Source organism: Lupinus angustifolius, unplaced genomic scaffold, assembly GCF_001865875.1.
Source record: "Lupinus angustifolius cultivar Tanjil unplaced genomic scaffold, LupAngTanjil_v1.0 Scaffold_1_163, whole genome shotgun sequence".
Taxonomy (NCBI): domain Eukaryota; kingdom Viridiplantae; phylum Streptophyta; class Magnoliopsida; order Fabales; family Fabaceae; genus Lupinus; species Lupinus angustifolius.
This window is the reverse complement of record NW_017715493.1, coordinates 68,015-80,916: the sequence shown is the minus strand read 5'-3', so window position 1 is coordinate 80,916 and position 12,902 is coordinate 68,015. Positions and strand designations below refer to the sequence as shown.

The 12,902-nt window shown below is 30.1% G+C and overlaps 1 protein-coding gene across 2 annotated transcripts; it reads right to left on the bottom strand.

Moving 5' to 3' along the window:
- Window positions 1-7,575: 7,575 nt before the first annotated feature.
- LOC109336885 (ABSCISIC ACID-INSENSITIVE 5-like protein 2) lies at window positions 7,576-11,780 on the bottom strand. 2 transcript variants are annotated; one of them, XM_019573709.1, is made up of 4 exons: window positions 10,752-11,780; window positions 10,353-10,715; window positions 10,198-10,269; window positions 7,576-7,893 (listed from the first exon to the last, which is right to left on the bottom strand). In XM_019573709.1, exons 1-4 carry the CDS (start codon window positions 11,181-11,183, stop codon window positions 7,813-7,815), a joined length of 948 nt encoding a protein of 315 aa, XP_019429254.1. In that variant the 5' UTR covers window positions 11,184-11,780; the 3' UTR covers window positions 7,576-7,812. The 2 variants fall into 2 exon arrangements, with proteins under 2 accessions (XP_019429254.1, XP_019429253.1); XM_019573708.1 differs by having other exon boundaries at window positions 7,577-7,893; window positions 10,353-11,779.
- Window positions 11,781-12,902: the final 1,122 nt, after the last annotated feature.

Below are 12,902 nucleotides of genomic sequence, written 5' to 3'. Positions count from 1 at the left end.
TTCTATTATTTGGAAGATACATTTTTCAATACAACTATGATATTTTATTATACATATTTTCCTATTAAAACTGTCACTTTTATAATATACATATTTGAATTAATATTTTTATTATTTGAATTAAGTTTATTCATATGCATTATTAGATTCATATGTTGTGGATAATTCAATCTATTAATAATGTGTTATTGTTTACCATCAAAATTTTGATATCTTGAACAATAGTTATTGTGATATTTGCAAGAAATATATTTTAGAGACTTTGTTATAAAATATCAAAATTCACCAATACAGTTTAGAAATAATTCAAACAAACATAAATCCAATATCCGTTACTTTTGAAAATAATATTGAGAATGACTTTTGACAAAAATACGATCTTTCAAATCTAAGTGTCCAAATTTGAAAGTGTCTAATTTTGTAATTAGAGTGGTTCATTCAATACATATATAGTCAAGTCATATATAGGTAATAGATAGTAGATTGTTGTAATTATATTCTATAAAATACAACCACGAGTATAAGGTTAAAAAAATGTAGCATAATAGTTAGGAGTCCAAATAAATAATATAAAATAGACATTAATGATCCAGTAGTTAATGTTAATTGTTGAATTCGCTAAACGGTCAAAGTATCAATGGCAGAAAACAAACATTAACAAATTGATTATTCAACATAAATTGGAGTTAATTAATCCCTCAAGTGAATTCCAAAGTATCAATGGCAGAAAACAAAAGATTGGAATTTGAACGCATAATCATAAGTTTCACAAAATCAATTTTTCTTATATGATTGTAATATATGAAATTTAATTGAAGGTCATGTTAAACCATAATTGCGCAATTTAAAGGAAAAAAACTCAAATCATACCAAGAAATTTTAATTTCATGGAAGCATTACAAACACAATTAATCAATTAAAGAATGAATAAATTGATTCATTCAAAGTTCAACAATACAGATTATAAATTATTCAAACAAACATAAATCAAATATATATTACAAATTTACCATTCTAAAAATTTATGTATATTTTATGATTGATTTTTATATATTATAACGAAAAGAAACCATTCATTATCGCAATTAAATCAAATCAAGGATATTGTTTTATCTTAAGCCATAAATACAGGTAGAAGAATACTATGATTAAAATGAATCCTTTTGTTACAATTCATTACAAACTCTCATATCCTAATGTTATTAGATCATCCACATTCAAACTCTCAAACCCCATTTTTTAGGGTTTCTTTCTTACTCATTCATTCTGAAACATAAGTCAAATATCTATTACTTTTGAAAAGAAGATTGAGAATGACTTTTGATAAAAATATCATCTTTCAAATCTAAGTGTCAAAATTTGTTAACTACCAAAGAAAAATAATAATTTACCTACAAAATAAACAAAAATCAATTCAAAGATCTAGAAAATAAGAACATATGTAAAAAATAAGAAATGGCTGCACGTGTTTTTGTAATGATGACAAAGTAATTTCGATTAATGGAACATTGGATTGTAGATATGGGAGAGAAGAATGGTGAAATCTGAAATGAAATGGAGAGAGAAGAAGATGAAGATAGCAAATGATAAGGTAGAGAGATAAGTAATTCATATGTGAAAAGCTAGGAGTTTATTTCTCTTAATTTTGTTATAAATAATATAAAACAGACATTAATGATTGAGTAATTGATGTTAATTGGTGAATTTGCTAAACGGTCAAAGTATCAATTTTTAATTGCTTGGCAAATTGATTATTCAAAATAAATTGAATTTAATTGATTCTTCAAGTAAATTCCAAAGTATTAATGGTAGAAAACAAAATATTGGAATTTGAATGAATATTCATAAATTTCACTAAATCAATTCCTAAATGATTGTAATATATGAAATTTGATTGAATGTCATGTTAAACCTCAATTTCACAATTTAAAGTAAAAAAATCCAAATCATACCAGCAAATAATAGAATTTACTAAAATCATTCTATATTTTAAAATTAACATATTTAAAAATCATTCTTCAGAGTTTTGTATATTAATGAACATTAAAGTTTATATTAAAAGTAATAATAATCATTAACTCTTATTCTTGGTAGGGTGAAATGCATAGTAAATATATTAAGTTTCAAATTTTCAATGTGTTTAATGAACAAATCATTGATGCTAATTAAAATGAATATGTAATAAATGTATAACATAAATCAATCATGCATGGTGATTAAATGAAATATATAAGGAATGTATAACGTAATAAAGTCTCTGATAGTGCTCATTTTTAGAAGCTTCTTTTAAATTAAAATTCAATATATTAAGTTTAAAAAATATTTCATGTGTAACGTATTTGATGGGATGTGAAGTAATAAAAGGAAAATAGGGAAATAATAAAGCCTATGATAATGCTTATTTTTAGAAGATTTTTTTAAATTAAAAGTCAATATATTAAGCTTAACAAATATTTCACATGTAACGTGTTTGATAGACTGTGAAGTAATAAAAGGAAAATAGGGTCAGTGAATTAAGAAAAAATTAGGGTGTTTGTTCCATAAAATTATTCTGCATTTAGAATAATAATTTAACAAAATTAATAGAACCTAATGAATTATAGAGTTATAATTGAGATATTATGTAATAATTAGTTATTATTCAATTGAAACAAATAATAAAGAGTGATTTTCATCTTATGTGTGAGGTTGCACACTAAGAGATAGGAAGCTTTTTGGAGGAAAATTTTTCATTGTGGCGATGACATATGTCCTAGGTGATATGTCATTGAGCTTTTTTGTTATATAGTAATAAATAGATAGATATCATCTTTCAAATCTAAGTGTCAAAGTTTGAAATTGTCAAATTTTGTAGTTAGGGATAAAAACAAATGTAACAGAATAGTTAGGAGTTTATTTCTCTTAAGTCTAAATAAATAATGTTGATTGAGTAGTTAATGTTGATTGTTGAAATTCACTAAACAGTCAAAATATCAATTTCTAATTGCTTACAAAATTGATTGTTCGAAATAAGTTGGAGTTAATTGATTCCTCAAGTGAATTCCAAAGTATCAATGAGAGAAAACAAAAGATCTGAATTTGAACGAATAATCATAAATTTCCCAACAAATTCCTAAGTTTATTTCTCTTAAGTTAATTTGGATCATGTTCTCTAGTATGTGTTGCTATTGTAGGTATGTACCTGGAATTACAACCAAATCTTGTAAATAGAACTAAAGAAATGGAATAAAGGAACATTTATATTTTATCAAAATCATACACAAATACAAATTCCAAAAACACGACATCATTTATATTATTTGAGGAAACCTAAGTTGATATAGAATTTTTTTATAATTAAATAAGATAAAAAATTTCTTAATCACACAACCTTTTAACCGCCAAAAATATTAATAAAAATTATAATTTAATAAAAATAATCTTCAAATGACAATGAATCTTACAACATTATGAAAAGCTAAAATTAACTTTTGACCATAAGAGAACTTCGACATCATATAAGAAACCATACTCCCAGCATGACCTCTTACTTCCTGAAGAATCAGGATCAAACAATTAATAGGATATATCATATGAAAAATTTCAATCAAATTACTATAAAAATCCCATCAAATATGAACTATTAGACAAAAACTACATATTTACATGTGATATAGTTAAAGTAACTATGTTGGACTTAAGAAAGTCACCATGTTGTTAATTTTTGAGGGTGTGGTCATTCTTAAGATGAGATCCTTGTAAATAAGACGCTAAAGAAGAGAATTATTGGAAGAACAAATCTACAAAAATAATAAAATCAATAAGAACATATGTACAAAATAAACAAATCAACAAAAACTAAGCAACAAAATCAATGAAAAAATACACTTTCAAGAACAAATTTACAAAATAAACAAAAAATCTATGAAAAATAGACAAACAAATAAATGAAAGATGAGAACAAATATACAGAATAAGAATAGATCTATAAAATAAACAAAAAATCAATGAAAAAGATGCACCTTAAAGAACATATCTACAAAATAAGAACAAATTTACAATGATGAAAATTTAAGCGATATACAGAAATCATCATATTAGGTTTAACAAAAATAACTATACATGTTTTTTGTGATGATGGCAAAGTAAATCTGACAAATGAAGTATTTTCGATTGTAACTACCATAGAGAAGAATAGAGAGATATGAAACAAAGAAGTAGAGAGAGAAAAAAATGGTTGTGAAAATGGTTTCAAATCCTTTTTATTATTTGTTCTGTATCTTAAACAACGAAGAAAATGGAATAAGAAACAAAATTGAGAGAAAAAAAAATGGATGTGAAAAGGGAATCAAATCCCTTTTATTATCAATTATTAATATCTATATTTATACTACTTATAAAGGGAAAACCTAAAATAACCACCCACCATGGTGTAATTTGTGGTTCTCCCTATTTTGCCCTTATTATTTTCTAATTTGTACAAAAAAATTATATATAACCTAATGTTTCTCTCTACCTAATATATATGTTCATATTATTTGGTTAATTATTTTTTATTCTTACATTATGACTAACAGTCTTTAATGTAGAACATTACACCAATCGAATAATTTAACTGTAGATTACAAATATTTAACCCAAAATATTATGTTTGACATTTATGACATACAAACTATACATTATAAATGATAGGAAAGCGGGTTGACAGACACGATAGTGGCTGTCAATATGCTAGTTATTATAATTGTCATTTATGAGTTATCTTCAAACAATTGGTAAAAAATATTTTTATATTGTCTGTGAGTCTGTACATTGATCAATTTAGTGTTTTAAGCGGGAAAATATTGCATAAGGTCGTGACACGTGTCTAGGCTCATTTGGAGTGTTTTAAGCAGAAAAATATTACATAAGGTCACGACACGTGTCCAGGTTGAGGTGACTATGAGCTTTTTATGTTATATAGATAATTGATTTTGTTATATAGATAAATAGATTTTGTTATATAGATAACAGATTGTGCCTCACAAGGCTAGCTCTAATTAGGGGTGTAAAATTCGGTTCGGTTCGTTTTTTGGTGCATTTAGTGGCCGAACTGATCAAAAACATATGGTTCGGTTCCGCTCAATTAACCACAAATTTAACTATAAGAACCGAACCGAACCGCTCTTGGATGGTCCGGTTCAGTTTCACGGTTTTTCCAATTACTTTTTTTATAAAAAATCTTGTATCAATTGAAAATTCAGAATGTATTACAAGAGATATTATTTATCCATAAAAGGATAAACATTACTACTATTATTATAAAAAATTATGAATGTAAAAAAACTGAAACTCATAATTGTTTGTTAGTAATATATATATATATCTTAATAACAATTTAGTAACATATATAATACTACAATTCACACAAAAAATGATAATTGAAGCTAGAAAATTGGTTGAAGAATTTAAACAATAATAAAACATCATTTCCTAATCCTAATATCTATTTTTTAATATGCGGTTCGGTTCCAACGGTTCTTAAATTTCTAAAACCATAAACCGAACCGAACATAAACGGTTCCTTAAAAAAAATAACTGAAATGAACCGCAAAACCGAACCGAACCATATTTTGCAGTTTGGTTCAGTTTAGTTCCATCAGTTTCGCGGTTTAAACCGGAATCCCTTACACTCCTATCTCTAATGACACTATTTTCAACATGGGCAAGTTTCGTCTCGTACGTGTCATATGTTGATGGAAACCAAGATGAACATCTCTCACATTCTTTTCTCAAGATTAAAAGAATATGTCTTGAATATAATGAAGGCTTCAACAATACCTTTGACTCACCTACTAGCCAAGGTCGCAATTTCCTAAGGTATTTACAATTTGTCGGAAAGCATGCCCAATGAAGACTGTGCTCAAACCCTACGTGAGAAAAGCTTCTTTGCGTTCACTTATGGGAAAGTGAAGTTGGCCAAGATGAGGCTAAATACAATCACTCAGGGTAGACTAGCCATGGAATAAGAAGAAGAACATATTAAGAAGGAAGTTTCTGTTGTACCTGATGGACGGATGAACATCTTCTGTCACACCAAAGTATAGCATTTCATGTATCACTATTTATAATTGGTCAAAAAAATATTTAATTATTAAAATTTTAATTTAAATATATGTTTTCAACAAATTATAATCAATGGCACTTGAAGTGACAACAACAAATATACTCTTCTAGTGAACATATAGAGTAAGAGGTAAGAAAAGAGCTCACCGAGTGAAACTTGCACTGGCAACCATTTGCAAGGGTTGTGGAGTATGCCCCTGAAGCACTTTTTGTTGCTTCACCCTTACTTTCAAAAAGAGCAAGGAAGTTTATTTGGCTAGGGAAGAAGAAAATGACGATGATAATCTTTCTATAAGTTCGCAAGGTTTATAAGCTTGTTGCTGGTATTGTTGCTTCAATAGTTTTCAAGAAGAAACAATCTCAAAAGGATAAGTCCCAATGAATTTAGAGGTTATCCCTTAAGACTCTTGTTGAAAGCCTTGATCACCATGCATGTTCTCCATCACAACCTTCTACCCAATCACCAATCCCTCACCCAATAAAAAAAACTGTTGGGTTTGTTCAAATTTGAAGTCTCCGCTTGGATATGTAGGGAGAATGAAATAGTTTATAAGTAAAAAAGATTCATGAAACTAATGTCTTAAGGTTTTGGTTCAAGATATATTATCTCACTTGTAACTCTCTACTTTTTTCATACCCCGATAACAATGGAACTAACTCTCTGGTGATTGAAGGCCCCAGTTGCAGTCTGGTCCAACACAAACTAAATTGACTATTGTCATCATTTTATGTAAGGCTATTGTCATTCTTAAATATCTATTTACATTTTTTCATTAACCACACATAACTTTATAAAGTTGAAAATTAAAAGAATGATTGATTAATAGGGAATATGAATGGAGATTTAAAATGCCTATAGCTCCATGAACAGGATCCTTTATCTTATGAGGACTCTGTCTCCATGTTCCTCTCTTCATGTCCCTGTTCAATGGAGTATCACTAAATAACATAAAATATTGCTTTACATTTTTATAATTTTTTCTCTAAATAAAGTAACATATTTTGATTAGTTCAGGACACCATTGGGGACAGATATTCTTTCTATTTTGAAATGAATAACATTTTTAAATGGAATAGCATTCATGTTATAACAACTGAACTTTGCACTGAACTTTGCACTGAATAGCCAATACAATCCTCCTAAATAATTAATTTAATTGGAACCCTAAACATAATTCAAGGTAAAAAATGCACAGCAAGGTTATTTGCAGGACTTGAATAAGTGAACTCCATGCCACCATACATTGAATCAGTTTGACATTCAGTTTAACTTTATTGTGGTCATATTGTCTAGTGTATGAACCAATAGAAAGACCAAAAGACCAAAGGTTCAATTCCAAGGAAGTAGTACTTGTTGGGAGGGACAATCATGCACCCCAAAAGTAATTACTCTCTTACTCTTGGGGTGAGGGGATAACCTTGGTAGTAGCAAAAAAATATTGTCTAGTATATGTGTTGAGTGGTAATAGACTAGAAAGGACATATTGTCCATCAAATGAATGGTGATAACTTACAAATTGCACACAGGACACTGAAAAAGAATGGTAGTAAAGCCACAATGTGTTCAAAATTAGACTAAAGTATATGTATAGTGCTGAATAACAATTTGTGCTTACAAAATGTTCATACAGGAAAACACTTCTACTAGGGGGCACTATATATTTCAAATGAGAACTATGTGATGTGAGTGCATGAAAGTTTGCAAGTAACTCATTAGCAATGAAGGAGTCAAAGGGGAGCTGAACTAGTTCGCCGAAGCTGGTTCTTAGGGTCAGGTGATGGCAAGCTTGGCAACGCCCTCTCTATCTCCTGTAAGAAAGATTCATAAGAAAAGAGTTACTATGAGCAAAGATGCTATCACATTATAATAGTTCCGCAAACAAAAGATAAGCAACAATAGTTAGAGTCGTGTAGTTGGTGTTCAACTGAAAATTGGGTCACGACAGCTGGATTTTCGGTTGAACACTGGCTACAAGACTGTTAGGAGGTGCTAAAGTCAAAGACTAGTTAATCATGTAATTTCTGTCTGATGAAGTCATATCACATACAGAGCTATGTCCTACTTCAGCTTCTATGGTCTTGAAACTTGTTCATCAAAATTATAGCTTATAAATGGAGGAGGATATTCAATTTTAAATCAAGTAATTCTCTTAGTACATGAAACCTATATATGTGCAGTGTTTTATACATAACAGTCTTATGGTTTGGGTTTTCATTAAATAAATGCAACAGACTTCATCCTCCAGTAGATTAGGATTAAAGCTATTTCTGTAATTTACATTCTGGTTTAATCTTAGGAAGCATACTAGTGTCTTGATCTGGATATATTATGCATCTTCATCTGTGTTATTAACCCTAACTAGATATATTTCATTTTGATTCCATGAACAGAATGATATCTTTCTTTTACATATAAGTATATAACTGCAACATTTTTATTAAGTAAATAGTTATGATTTTCAAACTCTTCATTATTATTGATTTGGTTGTCCTCTATCTCTATGTTGGACCACAGCCAACTGTAGACAGGAACTCCTAGGGTCTACATGCGAGTTGATTTTTAGAGGGGGAGGAATGGAAAGGGAAGGCTTGAGAGCCATCTCACAAGTGTATTTCATGGCTCCCAAGTCTTCCCCTTCTCTCCCTTATCCTAAAAAAATCAACTTGCAAACAGACCCCTAAGTCTCAATTTGTAAATAATTTAAATTCGGGAACTAGTACGCACCACCTAATTTCGAGAAATCTTATCAGGTTGTTGTTATGAAATTACTTGTAACCAGGGCCCAGGGGTTAAATTTGTTTATAACTCTTTACTCTGACTTACATGTCCTTTTTGTGGTCAGTAATGAGCACTAGAGACTCCCTTATGAGGTTTTACTAAAATTTGCAACTTCAAGGAGCCCTGATCTATTCATCTTACCAGTGTTTACAATATATGCTACCAGTAAAATTCCAATGCAATTGTATTTAAAATCCAGTCTGTCTTGTCTTCTAGACCTCAAACTCTCCAAAAATGTCTTCGGCATGAAGACCTTAGATACTTTCTACTATTACTGTTTACCAGAAATTTCTTATTTGAAACTATCCTTGGAGTCATGGAAGCCAGAACATTCATGTTATACCCTTTAACCCATTAAAAGACTAAAACATTGCTCAAGAAAAGAGAAAAGGTTGGTATGCAAAGGTACACTCAACTAACAAAAGCTTCTGATATGTATATCATATGTCGAATTTTTCTTAAGACAGACAGAAATCATCAGAAACAAGTGTCCATTGTTGTCAGTGAAATGACCAAACCAGTCAAATGGAGGACATGTTAGCGCTATGATTGGCCATGAAATCAGGCATAGACATAAGGTAAGTATCAAAGGAGAAAACACAGAAAAACGTATGAAGCAGGACAGGAGAAAAAAGAGAGTATGAGCACTCTAATAGTATAATAACTAAGATGAGACACAGATCAAAATGAAAGCTATACAAAAGAAACATTGAAATCTTCTATAATCGGTGTATTGTTATGGTTGATTGCAACTGTGTCTTTGGAAAGGTGGTTTAATAAATGGATCACACAACACTATTTGCCATTCTTAGCTCTATAATCTAGCAGGCCCCAAATTTTCATGTAAAGATCAATTTCTTGTTCAACGATCGTACCAATTTATATACATATAACGCAAATAGTTTGATTTCATTCTTTCCAGTAATGACTTCCCTAGTTAGCCATGATTACAAAAGTAAAGCAGAAAATTAATAATGAAATATCAGCATTGCCAAACGATGAGATTTTATGCACTACTGATAGAGCATTATGGCGTCCAAAGCTAAGCAAAATACATTTTCTGAGTTCCATATGAAAGCAAAATCAAAAAGAAAGATAAATCACAAATCACAACTATAAACATTGATAACAGAAACAATCAGCTGATTATAAAACTGTGTTAAAAGTTCAACTAGTTTAAGCATTCTATTTATAAAGAAGCAGTGGTCAGATGAAGTCTTAATAAACAAATCAACAAACATATCAACCAAGATGGCAGGAATACAGCTAATCAACAAATATCAGCACAAAAAATCGAACTACAGATGCATACTGACAGAGAAATCGAAACATACATGCCGTCTCCTGAGCCTTTCATTCTCTTCTTCCAAACGCGAAACTTTAATCTCCAACTCCTGTGTGTAAGCCTGTGAATTGACATCGATATTGCCTTATTTCAATTAAAACAACAAAAAGACTAACACCACGACCATGAAAAAACAAATATAACCTGTTTTCTAGCCCGTGACCGTGCTGCAGATTCCCTATTTTTAATCATCCTCTTCTGCCGCCTCTCCACAGTTTTCTCAACCACAATACCAGATGCATCTCTTTTCCGACCCTGAGCCTGCGGATCTGATAATGTACCCATTAAAGAAGACGGCGACATAGCCATCATTGTTTCAGAGTATCCTGGATTCATAGCAACATGAAAAGATTGCTGAACAGCAGGACCAGCTATGAAACATGTCATCATATTATTCTCCTGATTTTGATGCTGATTCGGCTTCTTCATTGAAGGGAGCTGGTATTGCATCCAATGACCCTGCTGTGATGCACTATGTTGTGAAGCCACATTTGCATCAACTTCAACACCAGACATAGCAACAGCACTATCCTCAGTACCTACCCCAGCCTTAAACAAGAAATCCTCAAGGGTCATCTCACCTAGTATAGGTTCTGTGTCCTGAGATTTCTTATCCTCACTAGTACTACTCTTCCTTTGTTGTATATCTCTCCAAACCTCATCAACAGTTTTCTTGCTAAGATCCATAGACAATGTTAGGCTACCCTGTGGGTTCAAAGAAGACACAGAAGCTAACTCATTTTGACCTTGTTGCATGTTACCAGAACCCAATCCAGAGGGCTGAACCTGAGAAACTTCAGCAGTCCACACAGTTTTTAGAAACTCATCAAGATTCATGCTTCCTAATGGTTTTCCTAAATTTCCAATATGGTTTTGCACCTCATCAAGAGTTAGATTGTACAATGAACCTTGTCTGGCCAAAGAACCATAACTAGTGTTTGGCCCTTGGATTTCTCCACCTTGAGATCCCATCATTTCAACCCCAGAACTAAGTTTACAACCTTATTTGTTTCATTCCCAGTTTCCAAAAAACACCTCAATCAAGAGCAAAATTTCTCTTAAATTCTAAGATTTGATGACAGTTTTACTCACAAATACAAAGAAAGCTATATAAACTTGGGTGGGGAAAAATTGGACCCAGAAAAAAGTGACCCAGATCAGATATCAAAGGGATGAAAGAAATTTTTGAATAACATCAATTAAATGTGCATGTTAATTTCTATCATCACATTCACCACAGTGGATTGAAGAGCAAAAATCCAAAACTTATCTTACAAAGACAACATAAAAACAACTTTTGGCCATAAAAACTGAAGACTTTAACTTTCTCATGGGAGAACTTACAGATAGTCAGAAACAAAAAGAATGATTTAGCTTTCTCTTCAAAGGAAGAAAGAAGAATTTTTGTGGAAGAAATTTTGGAAACTGTTGAAAGAGTAGGACTGTTCTGAGTTCTGACTTCTTCCTAACTTAAAACAAGACAAAATCTGAGGAACTGAGAGTAGTACACTTTCAGTCTTAGATTGGGAAAATGTTTTTTCAACTACATTTGTTTTTGCTTTTTGCATGTATTAACTTACCTCCAAGTGCAATTATTTTAAGGATTTAAGTAAGTACTATGGTATAAGAGAAAGGAGCTTAAGAGCCTTTTTAACCTCTTATTAATTATGAGGTTTTAGGTTAAATTCCTGTGCATAACCTGAATAGGGATTATATATTCAGTGTTATCAAAATTGTTTGGTCCAATAAAATTGTGACATATATTAAAAACAACATATAATTTTAATTTTGTTTTCTACTAGTTACTTAGTTTTTTAATAAGTGTCAATATGGACATAATTTGGATCACACTCTTAAGACAAACCATTCATAACCATATATATATATATCTTAGAGCATTCACAATAGTGTAACACATTTTTCGTTCTTAAATGCACCTCATTGATTATTTTATATTTTTTTACATTTTCCAATAGCTTAAGTAACTCAAACCAAAATCACTTCCAATGGTGCAACTCTATTTACGTTCTTAATAGACCCCTCAAACATATTCCACATTTATATTTCTTTATCTTGTAACAATTTTTTTCATTTTTTAATGTTGACTCACAACTTGAATGATGCTTATTTAGTTTGCCGTTGCGAAATAAGAACAAAAACAACTTCTATCCAATGATAAACTTGGACAAAAAACATGTTTATTTCATTAAGAACGATTTTTTATTACCATTTTAGTTACTCTTAGATTTAGACTATATGGAAGATACACCATGTAACCACACAAAAAAAAAGTAAATGATACATTCATACCGATTATTTTTTAATAATTTTATAAGCAACTGTTATATTTTATCACCTTTCTCATGTATTTTTGTTTATACTTTATATTTCTTTACATCTTGTTCTTCCTTTTTAATCATATAATCAATTATTTATCTTTCTTCTCTTTTATTTCTCTTTTATAAATTTGTTACATCCCTAAATAATATAGAAGTAATATTTTTTGGTACTACTAAATATTATCTCATCTTATAGATAAAGAATTAATTTCTTCCAAAGTATATGATTTCCCCTTATAAGAAATTAATTAATAGTTTGAGATCTATAATTTTGTTCAATAACTTAGGAAAATACACAACAATAATTTAATATCCATATTAGTTTAATATATTCTTACAAAATGTCTTATATTAG

Bases quoted from the DNA above. Each gene is read 5' to 3' on its own strand.
- LOC109336885 (XM_019573708.1), bottom strand. From the start codon at position 11,183: ATGATGGGATCTCAAGGTGGAGAAATCCAAGGGCCAAACACTAGTTAT. The intron at 10,270-10,352 runs GTTATATTTGTT...GTCAATTCACAG, and splicing joins GGTCACGGGCTAGAAAACAG to GCTTACACACAGGAGTTGGA. The intron at 7,894-10,197 runs GTATGTTTCGAT...TCTTTCTTACAG, and splicing joins AAAGGCTCAGGAGACGGCAT to GAGATAGAGAGGGCGTTGCC.